This window comes from Struthio camelus, chromosome 20 (assembly GCF_040807025.1).
Source record: "Struthio camelus isolate bStrCam1 chromosome 20, bStrCam1.hap1, whole genome shotgun sequence".
Lineage (NCBI taxonomy): Eukaryota > Metazoa > Chordata > Aves > Struthioniformes > Struthionidae > Struthio > Struthio camelus.
The window spans coordinates 13,700,889-13,714,421 of NC_090961.1; the positions used below are offsets into that span (position 1 = coordinate 13,700,889).

The 13,533-nt window shown below is 60.6% G+C and overlaps 2 protein-coding genes across 11 annotated transcripts in view; both read left to right on the forward strand.

Moving 5' to 3' along the window:
• Positions 1-9,241, forward strand: part of ABCA2 (ATP binding cassette subfamily A member 2) — a 46,464-nt gene extending 37,223 nt beyond the window's left edge. For all 10 annotated transcript variants that reach the window (XM_068914686.1, XM_068914687.1, XM_068914693.1 and 7 more), the window contains 13 exons: positions 14-161; positions 576-699; positions 1,746-1,878; positions 2,136-2,253; positions 2,456-2,634; positions 2,968-3,109; positions 3,528-3,662; positions 3,814-3,917; positions 4,244-4,336; positions 4,644-4,746; positions 4,948-5,085; positions 5,318-5,524; positions 5,885-9,241. In XM_068914686.1, coding sequence (XP_068770787.1) covers positions 14-161; positions 576-699; positions 1,746-1,878; positions 2,136-2,253; positions 2,456-2,634; positions 2,968-3,109; positions 3,528-3,662; positions 3,814-3,917; positions 4,244-4,336; positions 4,644-4,746; positions 4,948-5,085; positions 5,318-5,524; positions 5,885-5,920 — 1,660 coding nt within the window. In that variant the 3' untranslated portion in view covers positions 5,921-9,241. The remainder of the gene's footprint in view (positions 1-13; positions 162-575; positions 700-1,745; positions 1,879-2,135; positions 2,254-2,455; positions 2,635-2,967; positions 3,110-3,527; positions 3,663-3,813; positions 3,918-4,243; positions 4,337-4,643; positions 4,747-4,947; positions 5,086-5,317; positions 5,525-5,884) is intronic.
• Positions 9,242-9,636: 395 nt separating this feature from the next.
• On the forward strand, positions 9,637-13,521 carry CLIC3 (chloride intracellular channel 3). Its single transcript, XM_068915065.1, has 6 exons — positions 9,637-9,749; positions 10,643-10,752; positions 11,240-11,365; positions 11,482-11,588; positions 12,019-12,194; positions 12,578-13,521. Exons 1-6 carry the CDS (start codon positions 9,714-9,716, stop codon positions 12,737-12,739), a joined length of 717 nt encoding a protein of 238 aa, XP_068771166.1. The 5' UTR covers positions 9,637-9,713; the 3' UTR covers positions 12,740-13,521.
• Positions 13,522-13,533: the final 12 nt, after the last annotated feature.

Sequence of the window (13,533 nt, forward strand, 5' to 3'; positions counted from 1 at the left end):
CTTGTCTCCCCAGTTGGTCCATCACCCCCATCATGTACCCTGCCTCCTTCTGGTTTGAGGTGCCCAGTTCTGCCTATGTCTTCTTGATAGTCATCAACCTCTTCATTGGCATCACAGCCACTGTTGCCACGTTCCTGCTGCAGCTCTTTGAGCACGACAAGGTAGGGGTCTCACAGCTCCAGCCGGGGCCACCAGGAAGGGAAAAGATGTCTCCCCCAACTTGGTGAGGGGGGGATGCCCCAGCCAGGGCCCAGGGAGCCAGGTCACTGGGCCTGCCATGCCATGAGAAAGCCTGTGGCTCCAGCATAGTGGCTGGAGGAAACATGCTGCTTCTGTGGTTCTTTCCAACCCAGAGCAGGGTGTCTGCCTGCCGCCAGGGTGGTGATGGCTGTCAGATCATAGGACAACTCAGGTTGGACAGGACCTCAGGAGGACTCTACTCCAAAACCCTGCTCAAAGCAAGGCCAGCTATGAAATCAGACCAAGTTACATCTTGTTGAGGATCCTGCTCCTCCCGTGCACTCAGTCCTTACAGGTTTTTCTGAACGTCATGTCCTCTCTGCCCATCCCCACAGGATTTGAAGGTGGTGAACAGCTACTTGAAGAGCTGCTTCCTTGTATTCCCTAACTACAACCTGGGCCATGGCTTGATGGAGATGGCCTATAACGAGTACATCAACGAATACTATGCCAAGATCGGTATGACCTCTTGCTCCCTCCTTCCTTCCTTTTAGCACATGTGGGCCTGGAAGGGACCACTGTGTCAGCACATCCCCTCCACCTGCCCTGATGGGCTCTTCCCAATACTCAGAACAACCTGGAGCAAAAAGCCAGAGGATGTGAACTAGACTGGGGGTCAGGAAAAGACATAGTTGAGGTCACCCATCTCGTGGTGCTGGATCTGACAAATCCATCAAATAGTCATTCTCAGTCGGTTTAGTTCACCCAATTGAAGTTGAAAAGTTGCAAGGCGATTTTAACAGCAAGCAGGCTGTAAAAGAACAGTCTTGTTCTGATCAGCTGCAGTGCCAGCAGGACCAAAAAGCCTGAGGCAGCTACAGCACCAGGCCCAGGAGGTGAAGGAGGCAGACACAGGAGCAGATCTGCCCTCCGGGCCCCTGCCTCACTTGCTGGGGATACTGTTGCCTCATCATGGGCCAGCTCAAGAAGTAGTGACAGTGGTGTTGCACTAAGGGCTGCTCCTGCCTGGTTGTTTTGCAGCTGAGCCTCTGGCAAGAGGAATAGTTCTCCCCAGTTTGAGTGTTTTTACCTTGGTGGATGGGGTTAAACTCAGCCCTCTTGGTTGGGAAAGCCAACATTGTTTTCTCTGAGATGCTCTGGTAGCTGTCCTGCACACCCGGAGGTAGCTGTGCATGTGGCCAGTGACGCTGACCAGTAGTTAGTCAGACCCAAAGTCTCTTTGCAGGGCTGGGGCATGCGGGCAAGGGAGGGTGGGTTATTGGAAGGCCACATGTTGGCATGTCCTGGGAACGCAGTCCCTGCAGCAGTTCCCACTATGACTATTTCCTGCTCCTTCAGGAGGACTTTTTTAGATTTTGTATAGCCTGTGAGACAAGGATCCCCTGTTTCACCCTGCCCAGGCGGATGGGTTGGTGTCCTCGTCCTCCAGAGAGGAGCTGTCACAGTGAGCCTCTTGGTCCAGCTGCATCAGGAGGCCACATTAGCTGCATGTCTTACTCAGTAACTGCCAGTCCGACCCCCTCTGTCCTCTTCATCCCACCCAGGGCAGTTCGATAAAATGAAGTCACCCTTTGAATGGGACATTGTGACACGTGGCCTGGTTGCCATGACAATTGAAGGCTTTGTTGGCTTCTTCATCACCATCATGTGCCAATATAACTTCTTCCGGAAACCGCAGTGAGTATGGGAGAGGGAGCGCGAGGCAGAGTGAAGTGGGGCTGATCCTTCTGGGATGCAAACTTTCCAGCTCTTCAAAGTGGGGAAAAGCTTTGCTTTTGGGACCTGTCGGGGTCAAGTTATCCCTTCTGGGAGGTGCGAGCTGGGGAAACGACCCATCCCCAGCATTCACCTCCCGGGAAGGACAGAGAAAGGCAGCACCCATGGTGTCTCTGCTGGTTCTGCATCCCCACCCTACTCCTCACACCCTCCGGCAGGCGACTGCCCGTCTCCACCAAGCCCATTGAAGATGATATTGATGTGGCCAACGAGCGGCACCGTGTCCTGCGTGGCGACGCCGACAATGACATGCTGAAGATTGAGAACCTCACCAAGGTAAGGCAGCCTCTGGCCTGCCCTGGGCTCTCTGGGCATCTGCTGGCCCCAGGAATGGAGCTGAGGAATCTCTGGGGCCACAAAAAGAAAACTCAGAGCTTTTCCAACCCAAGGAATGTGGGTTGGGGCTGGGGCGCACTGGGCTTGGTGCCCAGTGTTGCCCTTGCAGCAGGGCAAGCACCTCGTGCTTTCCCTGTGCAAGGTGTACAAGTCCCGCAAGATTGGTCGCATCCTGGCTGTGGACCGGCTATGCGTGGGCGTCCGGCCTGGAGAGTGCTTTGGGCTGCTGGGTGTCAACGGCGCAGGGAAGACAACCACCTTCAAGATGCTTACAGGGGACGAGAGCACCACGGGTGGAGAGGCGTTTGTTAATGGACACAGGTACAGGCAGGATGGGAGGTTGGGGAGTGCCCGCTGTCCTGGGGCCAGGATGAGACCCATTTCGGGGTCTCCCGGGGAAAAGGCACTGTGAATCTGCCCGTACAGCTCAGCAGGACTCTGCAACCCTGTGTCCTGCTGGACCGACCCATCGCCTGCAAGGTGGCAAGTGATGCTGAGCCTCAGCCAGTGCTGCCTATTGTGGCTGAAGGGCTAGAAGGTGTTCCAATATAAAGGCCTGTGAAAGGAAGATGAACAAGGGGGTGTTCCCAAAAGGGAAAACACCCTGGCTCAGCAGTTCCTTCTCCCCATGGCACCTCTGTCCTCTCCCCACAGCATCCTGAAAGAGCTCCTGCAGGTCCAACAAAGCTTGGGCTATTGCCCGCAGTTTGATGCACTTTTTGATGAGCTGACGGCCCAGGAGCACCTGGAGCTCTACACCCGCCTGCGTGGTATTCCCTGGAAGGACGAGGAGCGGGTATGACTTTGGGCAGAGCATGTCTGCCAGCATCCCAAGGGCTGGCACTGTGGCATGGGCTGCTCTGGAAATGGCATCTCACCAGGCACCAAGGGGCTCTGAGCTGCTGCTGTCTGCCCTTTGCAGCGGTGCCTGCTGCTTGCTGAAGGGCAGTGCCACCCAAGCGGTGCTCCCATATGGGGTGCTGGGGCCCATAGACACTTGCAGCTGGACAAGGGGCTGCCATCAGGGCTCCGTTACCTGTGGCCATTCCCTGACCGTGCCAGCTGCTGGATCGCTTGCATCCTTGGCTACTGGCCTGCACTACAGGGCCCGACCACTCACCCACTGCCTGCTGCCAGCTCTCTGCCTGCCCTGTGGCCATGCAGAGGCATTCTGGGGCCTGGGCAGCATGACAGCAGCTCTTTGCACCCTGCAGGTGGTCAAATGGGCACTGAAGAAGCTAGAGCTGACCAAGTATGCCGACAAACCTGCCAGCACCTACAGCGGAGGCAACAAGAGGAAGCTGTCCACGGCCATAGCACTGATAGGCTACCCATCCTTCATCTTCCTGGTGAGGGCCTGGCCTCTGCAGGCATCCTGTGAAATACCCCATATTGGGGGTTGGCTCTGTCAGAGCCATACTTTGCTCCATCCCATATCCTGGGATGTGGCTGGATCCCCTGGGGGTGGCTGGTGTAGCTGAGGTACTCTCCTTCCTACAGGATGAGCCCACGACAGGGATGGACCCCAAGGCACGGCGCTTCCTTTGGAACCTCATCCTGGACGTCATCAAAACAGGCCGCTCCGTGGTGCTCACGTCCCACAGGTCTGAGGGGCTTCAGGTTTGGCCCACAATTCCTCCAGGCACCCTAGCGTGTGACATGGTTGAGAGGCCAGGAGGGAGGAGGGCTGTTCATCCCACGGGGGCAGGCGCTAGTGAGGGAGCTGGGCACAAGCCCAGAAAATCCTGTTTCTTTCTCCCATCATGGATGGCAATGCCATGGTGCCAGGGATGAAGGCCTGAGGAGCTCAGCTCCCCATCTCCCCCCCTGCCAAGTCCCGTGCCACATCCTCTGGTAGATGGGCATTGTCCTATCTGCCCATGCCATGTTGCTTCTTCTCACCCTGCTCAACCCTGTGCTGTCTCCCCAGCATGGAGGAGTGCGAGGCACTCTGCACCCGCCTGGCCATCATGGTGAACGGGCGACTCAAATGTCTTGGCAGCATCCAGCACTTGAAAAACAGGTAAGAGCCTGGTGAGGGTCTAGCACCCATCTGCTAGTGCATAGTGCAGGAGGGTGCCAGGTTCCCACGTGGCAGGGTAGCAGCATGATTCCCGTGACAAGATACGTGCCTTTTGCATGGGTGCTGCTTCTGAGGGTGGGTAAGGGAATCTGGGCAGTCTATGCTAGTGCTCGACCGTCCCGGTACCATCTTAGTCACTGCCAGGTGAGCCTCGTCGTCAGTGTGCAGGTTTCCATGGAGTCAGTCCTCTTATAGAGGCCCGGGTGCAGAGGCAGGTTACCCCGTGACCTCACTTGTCTCTGCCTAGGTTTGGAGATGGCTACATGATCACCGTGCGGACCAAGTCCAGCCTCAACGTCAAGGAGGTGGTGAGGTTCTTCAACCGCAACTTCCCCGAGGCCATCCTTAAGGTGAGCTTCCTTGCAGTAACAGTGCCACCTTCTGCCAGCCCACGTGTTGAGGTGACGGCACCCTTCGTCTCCCATGGGGATCAATGGCCTCATGCCATTCCTTCATCTAGGACACCTCTGTGTCCCTCTTTCTTCTTGCGGTGTAATGAAATGGTGTTTGGGCATGTGGAGGCTCAGACCTGACCTCACTGTCCCCTGCAGGAGCGGCACCACACCAAGGCCCAGTACCAGCTCAAATCAGACCAAATCTCACTGGCACAGGTCTTCAGCAAGATGGAGCAGGTGGTGGATGTGCTGGGCATTGAAGACTATTCTGTCAGCCAGACCACCCTGGACAACGTGAGGCCTGGGACAGCGCAGGTGGCTGGGTGGGCGTTTACAGGGAAGGTGGCCATGCCTGAGGCTCCAGTGCCAAAGTACCTGGCAGAGGCCTCCCTTGGGATCTGAGCCAGTGCATGGTCTGTAGGTGAGATTGCCCTGGGGCTGTGGGGTAGAGATGCCAGGTGAGGGGCAGCCCAGGGCGGGAGTCCACCTGGCATCTCTGGTAGCTGCTCACCCCCTTTCCTGCCAGGTGTTTGTGAATTTTGCCAAGAAGCAAAGTGACAACCTGGAGCAGCAGGAGACGAGCCCCAGCTGTGCCCTGCAGTCACCCCTGGAGCGAGTGCTCAGCCTGCTGCGCCCACGGGCGGCCCCCACAGAGCTGCGGGCCCTTGTAGTGGAGGAGCAGGAGGATCTGGAGACTGATGACGAAGGCCTCATCAGCTTCGAGGAGGAGAGGGTGAGAGGCCGTCGCAGCACTGGCCTTGCGGGGCCAGGGAGGAAGCACGTGGGTTTCCCTAGTCCAAGCTGATGCAGCCTGCCATGGGGCATTGTAGCCAAGCCCTGGTGTCCTGCTGGGTGACACAGCCCCTGCCCAGAGGCTTGTCCTGGGAAACCATGACCCTTTGAGGACAGAGGCAGGCACAAGGATGCTCCCCGGGAAGGGAGGCTGCAGGGAACCCCTCCACCATCCCAACCAGATCCTTGCCCTAGGATCGTCCCCAGGACTTGCTGCGCCCCTCTGCCCCTGGGCAGAGCCAGGGGGTGCCTTAAAACCCGTTCCTGGCCCCTGAGCGCTCCCCGGTCTCCCTCTCCACAGGCTCAGCTCTCATTCAACACGGACACACTGTGCTGAGGACCCGAGGGGGGAACCGAGTCCCCCGGCTTTGAAGCCACTGAACCCTTTTCGCCTCTCCCCTCTTTCGCCCCCCCATCACACGGAGGCATCCAGCGGCCGTCTCCGCCTGCCCTGGGGGGAGGCCAGGCCCTTCTGCCCATGGCCGGAGGAGTGTGACAGGGAGGACGGACGGCGGGTGCAGTGCCAGCCTGGACGGACCCTGGGAACCCCTGCCTGCTGGGCCGGCCTTCGTCCCCTTCAGCTATGGGGCAGTGTCCCCAGATGGCGCAGGGGGCTGCCATCCTCAGCCGATTTGCTCGGCTGGCGCATGCCACGGACAGAGACTGTGAAGCGAAGGATGCGGCTTTGAGTTGGTGCCACGAGCCCTGCACGTCTTGTGGTGGGGAAGAGGCCAGTGAGTGTTGCCTTTGGACACCCATGTTTGTACCCACCCCGAGGGACTGCCAGCAGTGGGGACGTCTCTGCCCTACTGCCACCCCAGGCCTGCCCGGATGTTGCCAGGAAGGTCAGAGAGGAAGGACTGCTGCTTTGCCTGTGTTTCCATCACCCCTTCATGGCTTGGCACTTCACCCGGCACCGTACCGGGCTCAGGGGCACCATGCCAGCCGTCCCAGCACCATGAGGGGCAGAAGCTGTGCTTTGTGCTTTACCTGTGTTTGGTCTCTGTTACCGGCACTGCCCATGGGATGTCACCAGTGACCTTGAGCCTGCGAGAGATGGGCGTCTTGGCCCTGCCAGCTGCATACTGCCTGGACACTTTTCTGCCAGGTAGAGCAGTCTGGGTCCCTGGACGCAGCCTGAGCCTGCGGGTGCTTCGCGGCCGTGGCTCCCTGCTGCACCCTGCCAGCTGGGCAGCCTCGAGGACCCGCTCGCCCCAGCACACAGCTCTGTGGGCCAGCTCGGCTCCGTGGGGTGCCTGGCTCTGCACCTTGCCCAGGGCCTCCCTGGGCTAGTGCCCAGCACCAGCACTCGCCAGCCCCAGCCTGGCTCTTTGTCATGCCTTTTCCTGCACCCTCTCCTGCTGCAGGAAGGCTCACTCTGGGTGCCGTGGGCACATGGCTCTGTCCCTGAGGCTGGGCACCGACACCTTCCCAGAGGGGCACGTGGTGGGGCAGAGGGGCATTTCACAGGGTATTTCACAAGCTGGCACCAGCTGTTTCTCCCCTCTGCCCCCAACCATGTCCCTCCTCCCCATGCCCTTCACCTGCCCTCCTGCCTGCCATCACCTCCCTCTTCTGAGTGCCCTGCCAAGGCTGTGCAGTGGGCACCAGGCACTGCTGCCCAGCTGCCGTGCCACCTTTATGGTGTCTCCCCTTCTTTTTCTCCCTTGCCTCAGCATTCATCTCTTAGAGCCTCAGCATCCATTCCAGTATGGGAGCCACCTGCACTGCTTTCCGCATTGGCTTACTGGCGGCACTGGGAGAGGGAGGAGCTACCCCCCAGGATTGGTTTTGAAGCTGGGAGTTGGATAGCATCAGGTGGGGGCAAAGAACAGGGCAGCCTTGAGGGCCCCAACCTCAGCCTGGCCAGTGGGGAGCAGTGCCCAGGCAGTGTTGGGGAAGGAAGGACGGACCAAGGTGGCTATGGTCATGCTCGTGTGCAGCCAGCAGCAGCCCCTGCTGGCACATCCTCGACTGGCAGTGCCACCCGGGGTGGGCAGTGGGCAGGAGGAGCACCCTTGCGGCCAGTGCCCCTCCTTTCTGCAGAGGGTCCTGCTGCTGGCTCAGGGAGGGGGGGTGCTGAGCCAGTGCAGCTTGGCCTCATGCCACCTCCTGCCTGCATGCCACCTCCAGCCTCCATGCCACCTCCTCTGCAGCCTGGAGCTGTGCCCAAAGAAGGGCTGTGACTTCAGGGGTCCTTCTTGCACCACTGACCCCAACCGCCCACCCTGTGCGCCTGGGCTTTCGCAGCACCCTGGGGTGGCTTTGCCAAGCCCGCAGCCCTCCCTCTGCCTCAAGCATCGTCCATGCCCTGCAAGAGCGGGTTTAATGTCTGCAGGCACCTGCTGACCCCAGGGGTGGCTCCTCTCAGGGCCAAAAGCATCATGCTGCAGCTGGGCGCCGGGTGCTCATGCGCTGTGCGGGCACCCAGCTGCCCAGCGCTTCCTGCCTGCGTTCACATGCCTGGGTCTCTTTGCCCTGCTCATCCAGGGACTTGGAAAGGTGGGGGCTGAATGGAGGGCTTTGGGGGGGAACCTCTGCTGTACCTGTGTCTCCCCCCGGCCTAGGGCTCGCCAGTCCTTTATGCCACGTGCTATAGATTGTGATACAATATACAGTATTTTCAATAGGGGAAAACTTGGGGGGGGGGGGGGGAATAAGCTCTATTTTCAGACCATATATTTTTTATGGCATATTGGAAACTGGCTTGTGCCCTGGCTGGTGTGCATAGGGACAGCTAGCTGATGGTCCCCCACCTACGGGTGCAGCCTGCCCCCCCACCCCCCTCGCCCAGCCCACAGTGCCTTCCTGACTGGGTCTGCGCTGGAGGATGAGCCAGCCTTGGGTTAGTCTACCACCAGGGAGAGGAAGGCCAGTGTCACCTGCAAGCCTCCCAGTGTGACCTTGGGAGGTGGCATGGCTCAGCCCTCTGTCTGGCCATCAGAGCCCCCTTTGGGGCATGGTGGCCCTGCAATGCTCCTGCCATGCTGCCCCGGGGCTCCTGCAGGGTGCGGGTACCCAGGGTGAAGCGCCAGAGAGATGCCCAAATGCAGAGAGATGCCTGAACTGGCCTGACCTCATGTCACACTGTGGTCCCAGGACCCTGGTACCCTGGCTGAGCAATTAAGATGCTTCCCCCCGCCTCCCCCCCAACCCCAATATGACATGCTGGTACAGCCTGGCTCGCCAGCCTGAGCAGCAGCAGTAGCCTCCCTGCCCCGGGTTCAGGGCTGGTCCAGGAGCCAGGCACAAGCAGGGCTGCCTTAGCCTCAGAGATACCCAGTGAGTAGCTGCGAAGACAGGTGCCCCATGGCAGCAGGGCTGGAAAGGGAAAGTGTTGCCCTGGGGCAGGGGTGGCTGCTATCTCCCAGCCCTGGCACTGGGCGCGCTGCCTTAACTCTATTTGCTTTACTGAGTTTGGCCTCGCTCGCCGCCTCACCTCCGCTCTGCATTTCCTCGGCTGCCAGCGGGGCCCTGGGCTGCTCCAGCTGTGGGCACAGTGAGCTCGTGCCTCGTACAGCCCAGGGCACCTGGAGGGGTGGGAACGCTCTGGAAGAGCCTGTATATTGCTAGCAAATGAAAAAAAAACAAAAACAAAAACAAAAAAAAGGTGAAATGTGAAAATAATGATTGTTTTAAATAAAAAATAATAACTGGAGCCAGCGAGGCTGCGTGCTTGCCAGCTTGAGATGGGTATGGGGTTGGCGCTGCTCATGCCGGGGTGCCCTGGGAAGGGGTCAGGCTGGACAAGGGCCAAAGAGAGGATTTGTAGCGCCCTGTTGGGGAGGGATTTCAGGAGCTTGGGTTGGGCAAAGGGAGCTTGGCAACACGGGGCCATGCCGGCTCTTTGCGTTTTCTAAGGCCAGAGCTGGTGGCGGGGCTGTCTGGGTTGGCCCCGACAGCCCAAGGTGGGGGGTGGGGGGGGCGTTTTCTAAGGCCAGTCCCCACAGCAGGGTGAGCTGGCACCCAGGCCACACGCAGCTGCTGGGGCCCCGCCACGGGACCAGGCAGGGTTGGGAAGCGGGTGCACCCTGGGGAGGAATGTGGGCTGGGAGGGGCAGCGGAGCTGGGCGGCTCCGGCGCTGCCACTCGCGGTGCAGCCACCCGCCGGCCAGCAGCCGCTGCCCAGCATGGCTGAGAAGCCCCAAATCCAGCTCTTCGTCAAGGTGAGGAACGGGTGTGGGGTGGGTGGGAGGTTAGGGTGGCCTGGGCCTGGCCGGTGCAGGATGTTGGTGGGCACATCTGGGGAGACACTGCAGCTGTGGGGCCACCAGCTCTTGGGGGGGGGGGGCAGGGCTGAGGTTGCCCCTGCTCATGGCAGTGCCCGGCCGGTGCAGCCCCCAGCAGTGCCTCGGCACACAGCATGGGTGCCTCTGGGCTCTTTGCCGAAGGCACAGCTGCTGCTCTGGCCCTGTGGGAGCTGGGGGTGCTCAGTCTGGGGACATCGAGCTGGGAGTGCCACCTGCCCAGGGCCCCTTTCCTGGGCCCATGGGTAGAGGAAGAGGTCCATCTGGCTGCTCAGGGCACAACATGCCCCCCCGATAACATGCCAAGAGACTACAGGACCCTCCCCCCCCAACATCATCGTTTCCTCCCCAGGGCCAACTGCACATGCAGCCCCTGCACCACTGGGCTGTCCCCTGCCACAGCCACCCTTGGTGTCCCTGCATCTGCTGAGCCCTGGCCTCTGGGCACCACTGGTCTGGCGGGAAGGTAGAAGGAGCTCACGGGGGCCCTCCCCACCACCCCGCTGTCCTGGGCCACCACCCGTCGTGCCACGCGGCTGCTCCAGGGTGGAGCATGGTGGCCCCACTGGCAGGCTGGGGCTGGGGGCCAGCACTGCGCTCTGCGCAGCGGGTGCCTGCCCGTGCTGGAGCTCGTGCTCTGGCCAGGGGCCAGGCCCAGGCTTTGCAAGCAGGGCTGGCACAGGCTCTGCCCCCAGCACCCTGACTCAGCCGCTGCGCCCGCCCGCCTGGGTGGAGGCTGCCCTGCCAGGTCACAGCCCTGCCTGGGTGCTGGGTGCTCAAGGAGGGCGCTGAGCTCTGCATGTCCCCTGCAGGCAAGCGAGGATGGGGAGAGCATGGGCCACTGCCCCTTCTGCCAGCGGCTCTTCATGGTGCTCTTGCTCAAAGGGGTGCCCTTCACCCTCACCACTGTGGATGTGAAGAGGTGAGTGGTACCTCCTTCCCACTGCCGTGCACCTGCTGCTGTGCCCTGAAAGGTTGCCAGCCCTGGGCATCAGCACCATGGGCATGGCCCAGGGGTGGGACATGCCTGCCCTGGCACACAGATAGCTGGGGGGGGGGGGAGATAGGTCCCCAACACCTTGGAGCATGAAGGGTGGGCCCTGTGGGATGCCTAGAGCCCGTTATACCCCCTGGTTGCCCCCCCATTGCCCTGAGGGAGGTTGATGGGCATTTCCCAGGGCTGAGGCCCACCATGGGCATCCGCTGGGACAGGAGGAGCCTCAGGGGACCACCTTGTCCCTTTGCCCAGGACATGGGCTCACAGGGGGCAACTCGTGTCATGCCCCAGCAGCACGAGCTGGGCAGAGCCCTAGTCCCCCCCCCCCCAACACCCCCATCAAGCACACATGAGGTGCCTCACACAGCCCTGGGCAATGCCAGGAGTCAAGGAGCACCTTTGTCTCCCACAGGGCGCTGGACGTGTTGAAGGACTTTGCCCCAGGGGCTCAGCTACCCGTGCTGCTCTACAATGGTGAGCCCAAGACCGACACCGGCAACATCGAGGACTTCCTGGAGGAGCAGCTGAGGCCTCCCATGTCAGTGCCTGGTGCTGCCCTGAGAGGGGCAAAGGAAATACTGAAAAACTGCGGGGGGCAGGCGGGAGGGATCACAGCATCTGTGTCTGGCACCAGCTGTGCCCCTATCCCCACAGGTTTCCCAGCCTGGTCCCACGGTACAAAGAGTCGAGGTTGGCTGGGAATGATGTCTTCCACAAGTTCTCCACCTTCATCAAGAACCCGGTGCCTGCCCAGGATGAGGGTGAGGAGCTGGGGGGTACTCCCTGACATGCCACCCTGGCTCACCCCATGCAGCCTTTCATACGCCATCACCCCAGAGCCTGGCCAGGAAACTCCAGGCCTTTCCAGCCCTCCACTGCCCATGGTCACTGCTCCTGCCTCTCCAGGCACGAGCAAACATTCCCACCACACTGCCCGTTGCCCATGTGGCCTGGCACAGTTGTGCCAGGGCTCCCTAGGGTGGGCAGGGGAAGGTGCTCACAGTTTTTGCCCAGCCCAGACAAGGCAAGAACAGTGCAGGCAAATGCCACCTGGACACAAGGACATGGTGGTGGAGTAGGCAGGCTTTGGCCAGCAGCAAGTCACACCACAGGCATGGCAAAGCTGTTGGGGATGGTGCCAGCAGCGAGGCAATGCTGTGACACAGCTGGCTTTGCCCATCCTCCCTGCAGCGCTGCAGCGGAGCCTGCTGAAGGCTCTCCTGAAGCTGGACGGGTACCTGAATGCCCCCCTGGAGCATGAGCTGGCCCGTGACCCACGCCTCCCAGTCACCCAGCGCCGCTTCCTGGATGGCGACCAGCTCACATTAGCCGACTGCAACCTGCTGCCCAAGCTCAACATTGTTCAGGTGAGCGTGGACATCCTGAAGCCATGCCCTTTCCCTTGTCCCTGCTTCCCAGCACCCTCACCTCCACCCAGGTGCCAGCTCATCACTCCCCTGAAGCCATTCCCTGTCCCTTCACTCCTCTGTGCCAAACCCTGCATCACCCCCTGTTCACCACATCTGCCTGGCAACTCCCCTCTCTGCCCATCACCCAGCATGGGGTCTTCCTCCAGTCCTCGTTCCTCCTTGCATCCCCCGTGCAGAACCCGGGATGTCCCCTTACCCTGTGCCACCCCTCCCGGCTTGTTCCCATGAAAACTGTCACCCTGCCCCCAGCCACTGGGCCCTCCTTGGCACATCACTGGCATGCAGGGCCAGGCCAGGGCTCACCCTGTTTCTGCCCACAGGTCGTGTGCCAGCATTACCGCCACTTTGGGATCCCCAAGGACCTGCGGGGCGTGTGGCGCTATCTCAACAACGCCAAGGAAACTAAGGAGTTCAAATACACCTGCCCCAATGACGAGGAGATAGTGCAGGCCTATCGCTCCGTGGTCCGGCCTCCACAGTGAGCCGGGCACGTGCCCAGGTGGGCCCGGGGCCAGCGCTGGGCAGCAGCCGAGCGCCAGCCCCAGTCCTGCCATGACCACTGCCGTCCTTCCTGCAAACTTAGGAGGGCAGAGGGCATGAGCTATGCCTTGGGCACCCAAACTCCCCAGCTGGCACCCCTGCATGAGGTGCCAGCAGCACGCTGCATTGCATCGAGCCCTCTAGCGGGCTCTCACTTCGTGTGTCACGCTCCCCTCCTGGCCAGAACCCCCTCAACCTGCCCTGCAACCCCCCAAGCATCAGGATTGGTGCCAGGGAGCCTTAGCTGAGAACGTCATCTATAACAAAACCAGGTAGTGCCCAGGGTAACAGCAGGAGCAGATCCTCACATAGAGAAGGAAAAGCTGCCCACAACAGAGGGCTACTGGGCCCAAGCACAGCTCTGACAGCAGCCATTCCTGCAGCCTCCCTTGGAGACGCACCATGCCACCCTCAGCATGTGTGACTCAGTGACAAGAGTCAGCAGCCATCACAGGATGCCAGTAAGGAGCAGCACAGGGTCAGGGGAACTGGCACAGCCATACAAAGTCCTGGGAACAGAGTCGGGGGGATGCAGAGGGTAGTGGACATGGCACCGTCCCAGCTCCCCGTGACCTGGGCTAGGGGAGCAGAGAACACTATCCCCCTAGAACCTGCTGTTAGGAAGCTCTTGGCAGCAGATTTGGGACAGGAATGGGGGCAAAGCAGGGAAAGTCCAAGCCATGTATCAGAGCACCTGGAAACCAATAAAAGCTTTGCAAGTGAGACATGAGCGTGT

Coding starts and splice junctions, on each gene's coding strand:
- CLIC3 (XM_068915065.1), top strand. CDS start 9,714: ATGGCTGAGAAGCCCCAAATCCAGCTCTTCGTCAAG. Junction 9,750..10,642: donor AAATCCAGCTCTTCGTCAAG/GTGAGGAACGGG, acceptor TGTCCCCTGCAG/GCAAGCGAGGATGGGGAGAG. Junction 12,195..12,577: donor CCAAGCTCAACATTGTTCAG/GTGAGCGTGGAC, acceptor TTCTGCCCACAG/GTCGTGTGCCAGCATTACCG.